At 35.5% G+C, this 17,352-nt stretch overlaps 3 protein-coding genes and 1 long non-coding RNA gene across 4 annotated transcripts; all 4 read left to right on the top strand.

Moving 5' to 3' along the window:
- On the top strand, positions 1-2,988 carry LOC136060982 (pentatricopeptide repeat-containing protein At5g03800-like). Its single transcript, XM_024029538.2, has one exon. It carries the CDS (start codon positions 42-44, stop codon positions 2,853-2,855), a length of 2,814 nt encoding a protein of 937 aa, XP_023885306.2. The 5' UTR covers positions 1-41; the 3' UTR covers positions 2,856-2,988.
- Positions 2,989-3,387: 399 nt separating this feature from the next.
- Positions 3,388-7,194, top strand: LOC111997452 (BTB/POZ domain-containing protein FBL11-like). Its single transcript, XM_065778998.1, has 4 exons — positions 3,388-3,676; positions 5,172-5,317; positions 6,111-6,449; positions 6,925-7,194. Exons 1-4 carry the CDS (start codon positions 3,388-3,390, stop codon positions 7,192-7,194), a joined length of 1,044 nt encoding a protein of 347 aa, XP_065635070.1.
- Positions 7,195-8,008: 814 nt separating this feature from the next.
- Positions 8,009-9,175, top strand: LOC136069894 (uncharacterized). The gene is made up of 2 exons (XR_010631101.1): positions 8,009-8,916; positions 9,031-9,175. It is a non-coding gene; the product is annotated as an uncharacterized LOC136069894 (long non-coding RNA).
- A 4,414-nt stretch (positions 9,176-13,589) lies between these two features.
- Positions 13,590-17,098, top strand: LOC111999578 (protein BUD31 homolog 2). The gene is made up of 4 exons (XM_065778984.1): positions 13,590-13,719; positions 15,921-16,022; positions 16,125-16,312; positions 16,792-17,098. Exons 2-4 carry the CDS (start codon positions 15,929-15,931, stop codon positions 16,945-16,947), a joined length of 438 nt encoding a protein of 145 aa, XP_065635056.1. The 5' UTR covers positions 13,590-13,719; positions 15,921-15,928; the 3' UTR covers positions 16,948-17,098.
- Positions 17,099-17,352: the final 254 nt, after the last annotated feature.

Genomic DNA, 17,352 nt, shown 5'->3' with positions numbered 1-17,352 from the left:
TTGGATTAAATGGAAGGCTGGGATTTGTGCTATTGCAGGGGATGTCAATCCGTGAATATATTTGGCGCCCTGTATATTCACAATTCATGGCCACCGTTATTCAATCCACTCCCTCTCTCACTGCCACAACCACCACCACCACCGCCGCAACCGCCACTTCTTTTTACTGTTTCCCACAGTCTCTTCTCTCTTCCTCTCCGCCCCATAGCCCAATCTTCCTCTTTCCCAAAACTCCACCACCACCACCACCATTCTCTTCACTCTCCAACTTCAAGCTTCGCAAAACTCACCACCACCGACCCCGATTCTCCACTTCCCCAACCCAACCACTTTCTTTAACACCAACCCTTTTGCCCTCCGAGTCTTCCTGTGGCTCTTCTTCATCACCAAACGACGCACAAAACTCTCTCGTTGATACCTTATTTGATTTGCTTCGCCTCTCAGCTCGCTACAGCGACGCCCAGCTCGTGAGCGCTGTCCACGCGTGCATTCTCAAGCTCCAAGAGCACACCCATCTCAGCAATGCTCTCATTTCCGCATATCTCAAGCTGGGTCTTCTCTCTGAAGCTTACAATGTTTTCCTCGGCCTTTCGTGCCCCAATGTGGTGTCTTATACGGCGTTGATATCTGGGTTTTCGAAGTCGAATCGAGAACACGAGGCGGTGGAGCTTTTCTTTCGAATGAGGGATTCAGGTATTGAGCCTAACGAGTATACCTTTGTTGCAATTTTGACTGCCTGCATTCGGATTTTGGATTTACAACTGGGTTTACAAGTTCATGCTATGATAATTAAACTTGGGGTTTTGGAAGACTCTGTTTTTGTTTCGAATGCGCTTATGGGGTTGTATGGTAAATGTGGGTGTTTCTTATTTGTGCTCAAATTGTTCGATGAAATGCTGCACAGAGACATTGCGTCGTGGAATACTGTTATATCGTGTATGGTAAGTGAGTTTATGTATGATAAGGCATTTGAATTGTTTCGTGATATGCAGAGAAATGATGGGCTTAGAGTTGACCATTTTACAGTTTCTACCCTTTTGACTGCCTGTACTGGCAGTGCTTCTATAATGAAAGGCCAAGAAGTGCATGCCCATGCAATCAAGGTAGGGCTGGAGGCAAATCTGAGTGTCAACAATGCGCTTATTGGGTTCTACACAAACTGTGGTGGGGGTGTGAAAGATGTGGCAGCTTTGTTTGAGAGGATGCCCATAAGAGATATGATCACTTGGACGGAAGTGATTACAGCATATATGGACTTTGGTTTGGTGGAGTTGGCTGTGGAGGTATTTGATAAGATGCCAGAAAGGAATTCTTTTTCTTATAATGCTCTTTTGACAGGATTGTGTCGAAATGGCCAAGGGTCAAGGACACTGGAATTATTTATAAAAATGGTGGAGGAAGGTGTAGACTTAACAGAATTCACTTTGACAAGTGTTCTTAGTGCTTGTGGATTGCTCATGGATCGCAAAATTAGTGAGCAGATTCATGGGTTCATTCTCAAGATTGGTTTTGGATCAAATGCTTGTATTGAAGCAGCGCTGCTTGATATGTGTACAAAGTGTGGAAGGATGGAAGATGCTGAAAAGATATTCAGACGGTGGTCATTTGACCAGGATACCTCTGTGATTTGGACATCAATGATATGTGGTTATGCTCGAAATGGGCAGCCAGATGAGGCAATTTCTCTATTCAACATTAGTCAATCCGAGGGAACAATGGTTGTGGATGAAGTTGCATCAACTTCAGTACTTGGTCTCTGTGGAAATATAGGATATCATAACATGGGAAAGCAAATACATTGCCATGCTCTCAAATCTGGTTTTTTATCTGATTTAATGGTTGGAAATGCCTTGCTTACCATGTATTCTAAGTGTTGGAACATGGATGATGCAATTAAGATATTCAATAATATGCCTACACACAACACAGTTTCATGGAATGGTTTGCTTGCTGGCCATCTTTTCCACAGGCAGGGTGATGAGGCCTTGGCCCTCTGGTCAAAAATGAAGAAGATAGGCACAAAACCAGACAATGTTACCTTTGTTTTGACCATTTCAGCTTACAGGCACACTAACTCCAATTTAGTTGATGATTGCCGTAGCCTGTTTTCATCATTGAAAAGCGTTTATGACATTGAGCCCTCTTCAGACCATTATGCATCCTTGGTTGGAGTTTTGGGTTACTGGGGTCTACTGGAAGAAGCAGAGGAGATGATCAGTACAATGCCTTTTGAGCCCCACGCCTCTGTTTGGCGAGCCTTGCTTGATAGTTGTAGAATCCATTTAAATACAACCATTGGAAAACGGGTTGCAAAGCGCATTCTTGCTCTCGAGCCGAAAGATCCATCCACCTACATACTTGTATCAAATCTGTATTCTGCATCTGGGAGATGGCACTGCTCTGAAATGGTTAGAGAGAATATGAGAGATATGGGCTTCCGGAAACACCCAGGTCGAAGTTGGATCATTTTTCAGAACAAGATACATTATTTCTACGCAAGAGATAAATCTCATCCCCAAACAAAAGACATCTATAGTGGATTAGAAATTCTGATCTTAGAATGTCTAAAAGCTGGGTATGTGCCAGACGCAAGCTTTGTTCTTCATGATGTAGAGGAGCATCAAAAGAAGGATTTCTTGTTCAATCACAGTGCAAAACTAGCAGCAACTTACGGGCTTCTGATGAGCAGGCCAGGAAAACCTATTCGGATTGTGAAGAACATCCTTCTTTGTGGGGACTGCCACACATTCTTGAAGCATGTTTCTGTTGTTACCAAGAGAGAAATATTTCTAAGAGATTCTTCAGGGTTTCATTGCTTTTCCAATGGCCAGTGCTCATGCAAAGATTACTGGTGATCCCCCTCATCTTGTATCTTACAACCTTTTAACTTCCATTCTTATTGTTGAGAAACACCAAGCCATTGTCAAAAAATTGTATATATATGTGTAATTTTCCATAGAAGAAATTCAGTAGAAATATTTGAGTAAATAGATCTTCAATTACTGACAATGGTCTTGAATATAACTTCATGCTTTGGGGGGGAATTGGAGGGATGTATTCTCTACCCGGCACATTTCTGTATCTGCCCAAAATGGACAGAAAAGGAGGAAACTATGAAACTTGAAAATATGATGATGACGGTGGGCTGGTTTGTAAATAATGTGGATAAAAGTACTAACATACACTTATCAAAATCATGTATGCCTCACCTTAGAGCCAATTCAACCCTCACTTTCATTGATCAGGTATCTCCACTTCATGAAATGTGGTCCCTAGCTGATAGTGATACCCCTTTGGGTTGGATTTTTTTTTTTTTAATTATAATTTTTTTGAGAAGAAGGGGGTGGGGGGAATACACTACCCTACTGACCATTTCTTTCAATGTTTATGCCAGACTTGGATCTCCAGTATATTTCAAAATTTTGTGCTTCCTTGCATGATCTGAACCTGAAAGGGTGTATATCGGTGACAGATGTTGGCATTTCAAATCTTATATGCAATTGTATGAAACTACATTCAATTGTAGTATGCGATACTTCTTTTGGGAAAAATTCAGTTCTAGCTCTTTGCTCTGGTATTTCTTCTAATTATGGTAACTCTTTGGCTGATGATTTGGGATGGAATCATAATTCTTTGATATCTAATCTCCAAAAGCTGCATATTGGTGGCTGCAAGAGTGAGTGTTATTTACTACATGTTATTCTCTCTGTTAAAAATTCTGTCAGATTGGAAATATAATTGTTTTTATTTTCCTTTTTATTGGCTTTTTTTTTTTTAATATGTCTTTCTAAGGTGGTTGATCCTGAGTGGACAGGAAGTTTACCAAGGAAAACTCATGAAAAAATTGCATCAATTCTAAAAATTTAAATTATCTATAAAACTAAAAAAGAACCAAAAGCTCTGAATGAAATCAATGAATAATTCACTGAAACCCAGAAATGTAGTGTCTTGACAATGTGCTTGCTCCTTGCCTCAAACATCCTTTTAATCCTCTCAACCAAATTCTCTGCATTAAATAGGGTTCTTTTCAAAATATGATATTCCTTCCCCTACCAAAATTCCTGTGATTCACCAATTCTTTCTGTAGAGAACAATTAAGAGTAGGCCATAGCCTGTGCTCATCAAATACTCCATGGGAACAGCTGGTCACCCACATAATACCTGATGAATTTAACTCAGACGAGTTAAGGACCATGGCCATAATCTGGCTATATTTTCATTGAAGTAAACTTCCTTCATAGTCAAGATTTTTAATCCTTTACTTTCTAATTACTTAATTGTGGGAGGGCAAGGAATAAAATTGCAAATTCTCGAAATTTAACAATACCATACCGCTTTTTATATATATATATATATATATATATATATTTATTTATTTATTTATTAACATTGGTGAAATTATGGAGTTCCATTCCAGGATTGATTGATAATGTAGTAAGGTACTGATGTAATTTTCTGCCTTTAAATAAAAGCCTGAATAGAAGTAACAATTAAGAGTGAGGGAAATCTGGCGCACTTGCTTGATGAAAGCCTGTACTTCAATTAACTCAACAAAGCTTTATGTTAACTGCTCTGGGTTAGCTAAATTCCCCCTTTCTTGCCTTTTGCTTTCTTTGGGTTTCCATATTTTGTTATTTCATGAATTTTGATGTCTTTTTTTGCCGCCTTGACCCTCAATCTATGTGGCCTTTTCAAAATCTTGAGGCGCCTATTACTTGAAAGAACTCACATCAGGAAAAATGTGATTGATTATCATTCAACAGAAGAAATGACCTTAGAAACCATAAAATGTTCAGATGGCATGTGTAATTACTGTATCTTTGAAGATAATGAGAGATTTTTAGATCTTTTAAAACATCTTCTTTTCGGTACTTTATTTCAGTGGGGTCGTACACAATGTATTTCAATTTCTGCTTTCTACAATTTGTTAGCTGTTAGCTTTAGTTCTTGAGCTTTTTGTATCTTTTTCATGTCCATAGTGTTCATCATCATGAACAATGTTCTTTTTTTCGATAAAAGTTCTATTATCTATCAAAAAAAAAAACCAAATCCAATCAATTGGGATTAGGGTTTTCATGTTCAGTTATTTTCATAGTTGGTTTAGAGAAAGTAGTTTAGAAGTTATGATGCTTAAAGATGTACTTGAGACATATGTATAATTTTTTTTGTAGGTGTTGACGAAACATCTCTTTTAGAGCTTCTATCTCAAACAAAAATGCTGAAGAGTCTTTGCTTGAGGGATACTCGGCTTGTTGACCATGCTCTGCATTGTTTCTCAGGTTCTTCATTGGAGATGCTTGATATTTCTAATATCATGGTTAGTCATGATTTATGGAACCTGATTTTTTCCCCATTTTCCCCTGGAGAGTATATGAATGTATTATATATTTTTGACCCTGCATTGTATATGTATTGTATTGTATATTCATCCTGATGTAAAGAATTACTCAGTCAATGACCATAAAATTTACGAATATTAGCTAGTTTGAATCTGAAAATAGAATTAGTAGATACAGCATGTCAAATACATCTGACCTAGGCAGCCTTAATCCCAAACTACGGAAAAATTGACCTACCAGATTATTCTAATTATTTTATTTTGGACTAGGAAACAAAATGGTTTTAATTTTCAACCTAATTGTTCCCTACTGTAAAATACATCTTGTATTCGTGCGAAGAAGAATCATGTCTAATGGTTTGTTGGGTCAGCTGGTCCTATAGAGCTACTATCTATCAGCCCCTCCAATCCAATCCATTAAATAGAGCATGCTGTCCTTGTGAAAGATGCATATAAAAAAAGAAGTGTGTTTGTTTTCTTGGCTTTAAGTTTGATTCTTCTTTAGGCACTCATGTGTTCTCTTTGTATTTCCAGTCTATGTAGACAATCAAGGTTAAGGCTTTAGATGTGACAAACCCCAAAAAATTTCTATTGAATTTGAGTGAAGGAAGAGAGATATTAAGCTTCAGCATCTGACACCACTGACCAAATAGAAAGATCATGTGTTTTTAAGTCTCCTTGTTCTTGTTGCTGCAACCATGGTGATGATGTACTAATTATTAAACATCCTGTTTTTTCTTAACCCAGGGTTATTGTGCTTGTAAAATTTCAGGTTTCTGCAGCTGCATTAGCTTATGTTGTCCATGGAAATCCAGGTTTAAAGTGCTTGAATGTGAGGGGCTGCAGAAATATATTTCGACAGGAAAGTAACACCTCGGGGGGAGAAAATTATTACTTGTATAAAGATTTGTATCTTGAGTTAGGCAATTGCAAATTGGAAGAAATTACTTCAGGATGGGGATTTTCTTATCTCTCTCTGGAAGCTCTCCAACCTGCAATTATGTCACTAAGGTCAATGACTGTGGGTTTAGGTGGATCATTAGGTGAAGATGCACTGAAACGACTACCTGCAGCTTGTCCTATGCTAGAGTCAGTAATTCTTCATTTTCAGGTATTAATTTTCTTTGAAATTCGAGATTCTTCTTTATAACAAAAATGGGGATTCTTTTACGTGATACTTGTTATTGAATTAGGGGATTGACACATGCAGTAGGTTCTGTTCACTACAAGGGCATGCTTCCCTGTCTGGGATAACTACTTCACAGTAATTATGCTCACTGTGTGTTCTGATTCTCTGGAGAAAAATTGATCAGACAATATATCTCATATGGTTGAAACAGTACGACACATGGAGATATTCTTTTGTTTAGGATGATTGATAGGCCCTTTCTTGCACTTTTTTTCTTTTTTCAGAACAAGACAAACTTACTTTCTCCTGCGTAATAGATTGTCTCATAACCTCTCATATGACTGAGATCAGTATAACTTATCAAGTAGCATATTTACAATCCTTTTTTTTCTTGTGAATTGAAATACACTTATTTATTCTGGCTGTGACTTTATTTCGTGATCTGGGTTCTTTACAGGCCATCTCTGAAACTGTCATAATGAACATCTTGGCGTATTTGAGAAATTTAGGAGTGTTGGCATTGTGCTATTGCCTTGGTGATATATCTATGTTAAGCTTCAGCCTCTCTATGCAAAATCTGAGGAAATTGAGGCTTGAAAGAGTAACCCCTAGGATGACCAATAATGATCTAGTTATTTTGACTCAGAATTGTGCAACCTTGGTTGAGCTTTCCTTGCTGGGATGTAAGCTTCTCAATTCAGGTCAGGAGTCATTGTTTGTAAAGTAAAATTTGCATTATTCTGCATAAATTTCATGTTCTTGAATCCTCTTATTGTTGTTTCATGATTCGAGTTCAAATATCAACAAGAAGCAAATGAGAGAGTATGAGACCCATCATTAATTGGTTCTTTTTATTGCTGCATGGTAGACATATCTCTTTTTCTCTATATTTTATCTATGCTTAGCGTATCTTTATAGCAGATTTGAAATAATGGTCATATTCATTTCTAGTTGTTGGATGGTAATTGATATGTTTTACTACCCTATCTTTTGGCCTTTATCACAGATTCTCAAAAGATTACCTCACATGGATGCCCAGGCTTGATTTCTATCCATCTAGAGGTTTTTTATTCTCTCTTTTCTTTTAAATGTATACTGAAATCCTTTTTTTTATTATGCTAAAATTTGGTACAGATCCTTCCAACTAAAACATTCTTTTTTGATAAGTAATAAGTTTTATTGATATAAAAAAGGAACACCCTAGTACACACGGAGTGTACAAGGTCAAGAAATCAAATACAAAAATTGCAAGAGTTCCAACTAAAACGTTCAAAAGTGCTTCTGATGTAGATGAGTAGTGGTTAAAGCACCTGCTGTCTTCTTCTTCTTCTTGCTCTTCTTGAGTTGCCGGACAAAAAAAACATGAAAAATAAAAATAAGGGAAAACAAGAAAGAAACGTTGGTCTATATAGCCTTAGAAAACCTTGAATAAAGCTCTAACATTGGTTGTAAGATGCTTTAAGCTAAAATGCTTACTCTGTTTTGATAACAATTGATCCAAGCCACCCCATCCACCTCAAAAAAAAAAAAAAAAACATACGAATGATTTTGTTGTTGCATTATTATTTTCTTCTCTTTTAGTGCTCATGTATGTTTCCAAATGTGATGACATAATGTGCTGCGTCATAACGTGAGCCTTCTTTTACTGCTCTTTTTCTTGCATCTTGGATACAGGTCTAGTTAATGTTCAGATGAATGGATCTAATTAATGTACTGTTGCACATGCTCCCATTGGAACATGGTACACAAATATATTCATTGTTCATTGCTTGTTTTGGAACTTCCTTGTCTATTGTTTATAGCTTTAGTTATATTATCCTTTTGTGTCTATGGTTTAGTTTGAATTGTAAAGAGCCCTGTTTAATATGGTGAAGATTGCGCAATGTGGTTGCTATAGGCTTTGTGATTGCATTGACAGACCTGGAAATAAGCTAAATTTGTTAACTTTGTTCAGTTTATTCATTATAAGAATTAAATTATTATAGCATTATAACTATGAATTATCTGTGGTTGTGTGGGTCTTCTATAAGGACCAGATCATTGCTTTTGAAGTTTGAAAATAGCTAGTCATCAGCCTAGTTAATTTTCATCATAATTCTTTCAGGTGAATAGATACTGTTATGACTAGATAATGTACAGAATTGAGGCTGTGATTAGCCAAATCATAGATTCATTGGGGTACAATTTGTATACATAATTTGTACCGTGACAATATTTTATGTTGAAGTTGGAACTTTATGATGTCAATTGTTGTCGATATATTTTTTTTTTCACCTCAAGTAGGATAAAGATAAATTTACTGTGTTTGGATAATTTGGATTCTAATTCCTGTTTATGAACCTTTGAGATTTATAACTGACTGACTGCTTATTCGCTGGGCTGGAATCTAACCAACATTATTCAGGGTCCTGGGATACAGAAAGCCTTCATTTTTTATGCTGCTTCAAAGGTACTCTCATACTCTCATTACAGTGTCACTGTTCTCTACTGTTGTTTCTTTCTTGTCAGAGAAATCAAGTTTAACAACTAATGTCATATTTTCTTCCATTAATCATGATTACAGTTACCAATGCTTCGGAAGATATCTCTAGATTTGTGTGATGCAAGTGGAGGTGACTTTGACATTCCAGATGTAGGTTACAAAATGACTACCCTCTAGTGTGTACATTAATTAATCAATCTAAGGAAAGAACTTCAGATATTGTGCATATTTAGTTTTTTTTTACCCACTTCCAAGGATACTTTTTCAAATGTATATATAATTAGCAACATTAATCCTACCCATTACCTTCCTTCCCTTTGAAGGTTCAGAACATCGTCAAGAAATAGAGCAGAAGGAATGACACTCCCTCTCTCTCTCTCTCTCTCTCTCTTCTTGGCAAATTTAAACCTTGTATTGAACGCAAACCCACTCCATCATTCTACCATGTTATCCAATCCACGTGACCATAGGCTTACCTTTTGCCCAGTTGAATCAAGTGGACTCATCTATCAAAACCTCAAAGCAAGGCAAGACCAAGACCAAGACCATTTAGAGGAACAAAATTAGTGAGGCTACAGTTTAGGATAATATGTGCCACAAACTTAACCCATTATTAATGTGACCTTACCAAATTATTTAGTGGAGGCTCCGTATCAGTGTCAATATTTAGAGTCTTTCCTTCACCACTGTTCTCAAGAGTTTCTTACTGTTCCAAACCAGCACTAGTGTCTCCTCGTGCACGGGCGTTCTATGAGCGGAAAGGTTAAAATTACATCTCTGGGACTTGCACCTTGCTATCTTCACAGTACTCAAGAAGCACCTTTCAGGATACTGAGGCAGATAAAACAGGATAACAGAATAGAGCTTAAGCACCACAAATTAAAGACTTTAAATGCTCAGAGGAAAAAAGAAGGAAAGGTATATATTAGAATTTAGAATTATCAAGACGACTTCTATTCAAGGCATAGAAAATGGGTATCACCAATGATTCACTTTTTGACACTATCTTGTGCTCTACAACTGTACATTGTTACACAAGAAGTTTGTTTCAGATGTTATATGTTAGGAATTTTTGTATATTTTATACTTGATGTCCTTGATACTAAGCTGATTGCAGTTGTCCTTTGCATGAGCCATGAGGTAATGGTCCAAGAAAGCAATATGAATTTTTTAGTTTGTTCGTTGTAGATTCCCTAATATTTTGCTTGTAGATATATTTTTAACATGCGCCAATCTTAGACAATTTCGTGGGACTAAATTTCCAAGCTGATGGAGAATGCAACATTTCTCAAACATGCATTTGGAGAAGGTGATATGTTATTGAAATGTTATCCAAAAAGAAATGAAGACATAACTCAATCATATACTAGATCGGGCATTATTGAAACTAGTTGCAAATTCACGAGATACTTGGAAAAATGTAATATAATTATTTTATAAGAATATAATGTAAAATTTGTATTTAAAAGTATGTTCCATTTTTTAGTTTTAAATGGAACATATAAAATATTTTGCATACAACAAAAATCAATAGGAATATCTAAAAGACATAATTTAATACAAATATTTAAATTATATAATTATAATATTGTTTTATATAAATGAAGAATGTAAGGACCAAATTTGAGTCTCTAGTCCAAAAAATAGATGGACTTAGGCCCAAAAAAATCCAAAACAATGAATTTGTAGATAGTGGGTTGGAAAACTGGGCTTTAATGACTCGGACAACTACTAAAGTAGATTCAGATGACAAGAGAATGAAGATAGACAAGTTTGTGCTGAAGAAAATTGTCCTCGATAAAGTCCGAGGAGATCTGTTTTTACATATTTCTTTCAAATTTGATTACATAGTCAGTTCTTGATGCTACAGTATTTTTCTCTTAGTTTCTCGATCCCTATCTCTCATTGCTTTCTTCTTCTTTTATATTTTTTCCCCCTTTCATCTTTAGTCTCCACGTGTAGGTAAGATGGTTTGTCTTGATACTTGTTTCATTAACACTCTTCTAAAGTCTTTATGTAGTAGTTGTAAGGCTGAAAATCACTGTTTAGGTATCACTTCCACATTAATGCGGTCAGAGAGTTAGCTGCAGTGCATTTAATGCGGTGTTAGCAGTATTTTCCTTAGATATTTTAGGTCTCCCACTTGTCCTATGTTTCTGCAATGCTTATCCATGCCAACAGAACTTCTTGGAACGTTTCCCTGAACCGTAGACCACCTTTTCGGACCTCTACTTTGGTTAGCCGAGGATGCATTTATCCAATGCCCACCCTCCTGGGCCATTATGACCAAAACTAACTTCTTCATTTACTAATACGGACTCCCTTGACAATGTCTACTCCTTCTTGGACGATCTCTTGTTCTCGGCTTGGGCCTCAAGCCCAATATATACATAGATAATGAGCTCCTGGGCCCAATACCCCTACAAAGAAGATTTATGATTTTTTTTCAATAATACCATAATCAATTGACTGATTTGAACATATCTAAAAATATTTATTAAAAAAAAAAAAAGTACACCCCTCATTTCCTTTAACACATGTAACTTGTTGTATTAAGTTTAAAATATTATATAAGCTTAGAATTGTAGCCTTTTTTTTTTCTTTCCAAATATAACTATAGTGCCTATATTATTGAAATTTGAATTTTAAGGTAATCTTGTGAATATTTAACACTTTATTGCTTTTTTTGGGGCTTGTATCTCTAATTTCCAATTTCTATTTTATTTGTATTTTTTAACCCAAAACTGAAAAACTTGGCCCAAATAGGATAAAATTTCATACTTTTCATCCAAAAATAAAAAAAATAAAAAAAAAAACTGAAAATGCAACATACAGAAAGAATTTATTTAATGTCAATTAGTCCAAAATGGACCAAATAGACCAAAGTGGACTGAATGGATCAAAATTGACCAAATGGACTGAAGACCGAAATAAACTATAATGGACAAAGTAGACGGAATAGAGCCAAGTTGATTGAAATTGAACATAATAGACCAAAGTGGTCCAAAATGGACCGAATGGAGCCAAGTGGAATGAAATTGACCAAATGGACCGAATTTGATTGTAATTGACAGAATTGGACAGAATGGACTGAAGTCGACTGAATAGAGCCAAGTGGATCGGAATTGAACGTAATAGACCGAAGTTGTCTGAAATGGACTAGTATGGACTAAATGGAACCAAGTGGATCGAAATTGACTGAAATGGACCATAATGAACAGAATTGGGCTGAATGGACCGAAGTTGACTGAATAGATCCAAGTGGATTGAAATTGAACATAGTAGACCAAAGTGGTTCGAAATGGACCGAATTAGACCGAAACACTAGGCTAAGGTGACTTGATAGGGCCCACTAGTGCAGGTAGATATTCTCATTCTTTCTTTCAATACCATGAGACTTGTTATAGATCCCTCGTACCTGAATAAAAGATTACATTTGGAAAGGTAAACAAACTCAATAAGGAAGACGAATAGCAACTGAAGTGATCATATCTTATGGTCCCTTGCAATCCTCATACTTGTGAATACTTTGCTTCTTAATGAGTTCCTCGCTGGATAAACATTCTGCACTCGTCATCCTACATTTCAACTTTTAAGTTTTAACACGTGAGGTGCATCTTGAAGTTAAGGATAGGAAAATTGTCTAATGGACTAGTTGCTGTTGCTCCATGATGAATCCCCACTTAGAGCATGTGGAATAGACATATATGTAAGTTTCCAGCAATGTTACATACACAAAATTTCACATTTTTTAAAATAGTTGAGTTGGCAAGCTTTTATAGTTCTTATCGAGACTCACTACTAACATTACTTTAATACCCACGATTAATAATTTGTCACATCTATGTATGTGAATTTTTTTTTTTTGTATGTAGACTTTTTGGTAGGTTTCACATACTATGAGAGAGGATGGCATCATGAACTACTCAAATGAGATGCCTCCTCCAACTAGCCAGCTTGGTAATGCATTTCCAAGTCCCAACTAACATATATGGTGCCTATGTCAGATAAGGTTAGATTGAGCTCTGGCAAATTGTCTCGTGCAATTAACCCCCCCTCCTCTCACAACAATTTTTTACTATTTTTACTTTTTTTTTTATTCAATGGTTGAGATTTAAAATTATTTTTTTGTAATTTTAAATTTTAGTCACTCATAACAATTGCATTAGGTACAATACCTAGGTACAGCACCTGATCCCAATCTTGCAACTTACAACACTGAAAATTATAGTATAGAGATTCATTTAAAAATAAAAAATAAAAACCTAAAGAGAATCCTTATCAACCAAATTGACAAACACATGTTAATACTTGCAATAATACAATCGTACAATATTATTTAAAAAAAGAAAAAAGAAAAAAAAGAAGGAAGCTAAATCGTTATGTGTCAATCAAATCTTTAATGGCTGGATATCTAAAATAAATTTAAAAAAAAATATTTAACGTTTTATAGAGAGTGGTGTAAAAATATAAACGAAGTGAGAGAAACGATTCCAGATGGGCCTAGATAGTCTCGGGCTCATTATTTATTGTTGAGTGGGCCCATATCCAACCCGGTCCAGCACATCCCAGCCCAGCCCACACTTATACTGTCACTATTATAAAACGATGTCGGTTCAAAAAAGCTTATCTGAGTTTTCTTTTAAACAAGAATTCGGACCCATCATCGTCACAACTCGACCGTGTGGACTCGTTGATCCTCTTCTTTACTCTCTCTCTCTCTCTCCCTAAATTGCTTCAAACCCTAACCCTAGTTTATTCAACTTGCAGGTACGTTCAATTTTTTTTTTGTTTCTTTCGACAATTTTACTTCAGTAACTTTGAATTTCTAGCTTATCAATAGCTCTTAGCCTGTAATTTCTTTGAAAAAGTGTGATTTTTTTTAATAGACTATGTATGAAGAAACTAAAGTTTTGATCTTTAGTGAGTACCAGTTCTGGGTTGTAAAAATTTGTGGGGGGGGGCAATTTATGTGGGTAATGGGTTTGTGATATTGTCCATCAAAGTGGGGTTTTGTGGAGGCATAGATGGCTTGGGATTGATATTTGAAGTAATGGGTGTGAGAAATTAGGTCTAGTTTTAAGAGGTCCTGCAATTTTATTGAAGTAATTGTTTATAGTTTTTGGTTGAAGATTCTATGTCCTTTAAACGAATACCTTAGTGAGATAAATTTTGGGTTTTTGAATATTTTAGTTTTGCAGGAAGTGAAGTAGCAATATTCATACTTGCTCTGTAGGTCATTGGTTTGGGGACAGAACTAGTTCATTAGCTAATGAAAAAATAAATGTAAAAAATTGGTTAGATTTGTCTGTTCAACGGCCAAATTTGTTCACATTCATGCAGTATGTGTTGGTTTAGACCAGTTTAGAATTAGATCCTATAAAGGTTACCATTTTTCAAACTCAATTGACAATAAAATTGTTCTTTGAAACTTTAGTTTTAGCCATCAAATAATCATGGCTTAAAGATTCACTTGGACAAATCACTTTAATGTCACTCTTTGACATAGATGATGTAATATTATTACAAGTTTTATTTGATATGAAGCAGTTTCACTACGCACCATGTGGTCTCACTTCACATTACTACCCAAGTATGTTGATATAAGTAGTAAGCTGATTTATTGCTTCCCTTAAAAAAAAAAAAAAATCTTGTCAGTCTGGAAATTTGTTTTGCCATGTCTATTAGTAGATAGATTCACTCATTAGCATCACTTTGACCTATCCTGAGAATGTCTGGTTGGTGTTTTGTTTCTCTTTCTTTTTAGTAACTAGACTGAGTGATGTACACTACGAGTGCACCTTATGACCATCTGTCCTCCTACTGTCCCCATTTCCCTTCGTAAGTATGAGAAGCTTATTATGTAGAATTTGATGGTGGTCTGATTTGTTTGGAAAATGGGTCATGAGCTGACAATATTTACATACTGTTAAAATACTATTTTACATGGAATGCCTTTTATTAAAAATGTTTCAGGGGATAGAAAGAGTTTTTGGTGGGCACTAGACAAGCTTTCTCTGCTTAAGATCAAAATTTTCCCCCTAATTATCATTCTTGGACACCCTCTTCAAATTACTTGGTACCATTAGAATTCGATCACTTGAAACATCTTAGTATCTTTTTAATTTTTGTAGGAGGCATCAAATAATGTTACATAAGAGAGGCAAAAGCCATCAGTTCTAAACTTGTTATTTAGTTCCCTGTTTGATGTGCTTTCTTATAACATTGTGCTTTGGGATGTAAGCTATACCATGGTAATTGAAATATGTGATTGTCTCATAATGTCAACCATGTTTAAACACCTGATTTAGATGCACTTATATGTCTCACTTGTGTAAAATTCTTTATAACTTCAGTTTGTATTTCTATGTTAAATTGGGTATTTGATTATTTTCTTTTTCAAATGACATTGTTTTATAGTTGCAACCTTCCAAACATTCAGTTGATTATGTAGTTTGAAAATTTCTTCTCTTAGAGAATTTTAGATTGATTGTTGCACACTCCACTTGGTCTGTTTATCCCACGGGAATTTTGTCTGACAAGATTTGTAGTTTCAACTGTTAGTCTCTGTTGTATACCAAAGGAAGTGAGCTTCTTGTGCTCGCCACATTTAGATGTGTCAATGCCACTAAGATACATTTTTTCTTGAATATATGGGAAACATTGTTTTATGTTAAAGTATCCTAGTAATTCTTCATGATCCACCCTGTAGATGAGGATATGAGAACATTGGTGAAGCATTAAATCTTCAAAATTGATTTTGAGTTTGAGTTGGATGTTCAAAGATGTGCTGATTGTTTTGTGTATATATAATTTTTTATTATTGCATACTTGTTAGAATTATGTGCCTTATCTGATCAAGTTCATTTTTCCTTTTGGGATCATGGTAGATGTTATTTAGGAATTCCTAGAGGAAAGGTTTGGAAATTTGTATCAATTTAACTATTAATCATATTTTGCTACTTTGACAGGTAGAACAATGCCAAAGGTGAAAACAAACCGTGTTAAATACCCAGAGGGATGGGAACTAATTGAGCCTACTCTTCGTGATTTGCAAGGAAAGATGAGAGAAGGTTAATATCTTCCCATATAGTAACATGGTAAAATTTTTTTTACCACAAAGTTCACTGAACTTTATGAAACTAACAATGTTATGCCCTTTATTTTTTGAGCAGCTGAGAATGATCCCCATGACGGTAAGAGAAAATGCGAGGCATTATGGCCTATTTTCAAATTAGCACATCAGAAGAGTCGGTACATTTTTGACCTTTACCACCGGAGGAAGGAAATATCCAAGGAATTGTATGAGTTCTGTTTGGATCAAGGATATGCTGACCGCAATCTAATTGCAAAATGGAAAAAGGTTTGTCTGAAAATTGCTCGTATATGGATTTAGGACTGATGAGTGTGTTTAGCTTCTTTTGTGGGTGTGTTTGGAACAGACATGGTGACACATCCAATACTTGGGAGCTAGTCCTATTTGCTGAAGCAAAAGTTTATACACACTCAATTATTAGAGTTAAAACAATATAACTAAGAATCTGAGTAGGGAAAACATGCAAGATGGTTAGAATCATACTATAATTCTTATGTTATTGTGAATATCTGGTGAATTGTGTGAATACCATGTGATTTTTTAAATTATTTGTTATAATTTGTGCAGTGGTTGATACGAAGTGTTGTAGTGTAGGACTTCTTTGAAAGATCAAGGAAATGTTTCCATGAAATCATATTTTTTTTCCTGTGTTTCATCTAGGAAACTTGTTCTAAAATGTTTCATCTCTTCTTCATTATTTAATAACTTCGCACTATGTTAACTTTGTTCTTCTGTTTAAATTGCAGCCGGGTTATGAACGTCTCTGCTGCTTAAGATGCATCCAACCAAGGGATCACAATTTTGCCACCACGTGTGTGTGCCGAGTGCCGAAGCACCTGAGAGAGGAGAAGGTTATAGAGTGTGTACATTGCGGTTGCAGGGGCTGTGCAAGTGGGGATTAATTCTTCTCTTTCTCACAGATCTTGGTGCCTTGTAATCTTTCAACTGTGTAAACCATCTATTGGTTTCAATTATCCTAAACTGGGCCTTTTTTGTGACAAATTATTGTTATAATTAAGTATGGTTTGGAAATCTGACTCAAAATTTCAAGTTTGCCGTTGTGTACTCCATGATCCTTCCCACCATCAAGTGTTTGATTCTGCTAATCAAATTAACTTTTACTGTACGTTTAAAAGATATAACCTTTTAAAGTGAAAGACTGCTAAATTGAGTTAAAAATAATAATGAAATAAAATAAAACTTTTTAAAGATTTTTTTTAGGAAAATGAATTCAATAAGGTCAGGGTGTAAACCCCTTGGTTTATACAAACTAATAAGGACATACCATATCAGCTTTTTACTTAAGA

This window comes from Quercus suber, unplaced genomic scaffold (assembly GCF_002906115.3).
Source record: "Quercus suber isolate HL8 unplaced genomic scaffold, Cork oak 2.0 scaffold_195, whole genome shotgun sequence".
Classification (NCBI taxonomy): domain Eukaryota; kingdom Viridiplantae; phylum Streptophyta; class Magnoliopsida; order Fagales; family Fagaceae; genus Quercus; species Quercus suber.
Note: the sequence above shows the minus strand (reverse complement) of the source record. Positions and strands in the feature narration are given on the sequence as shown.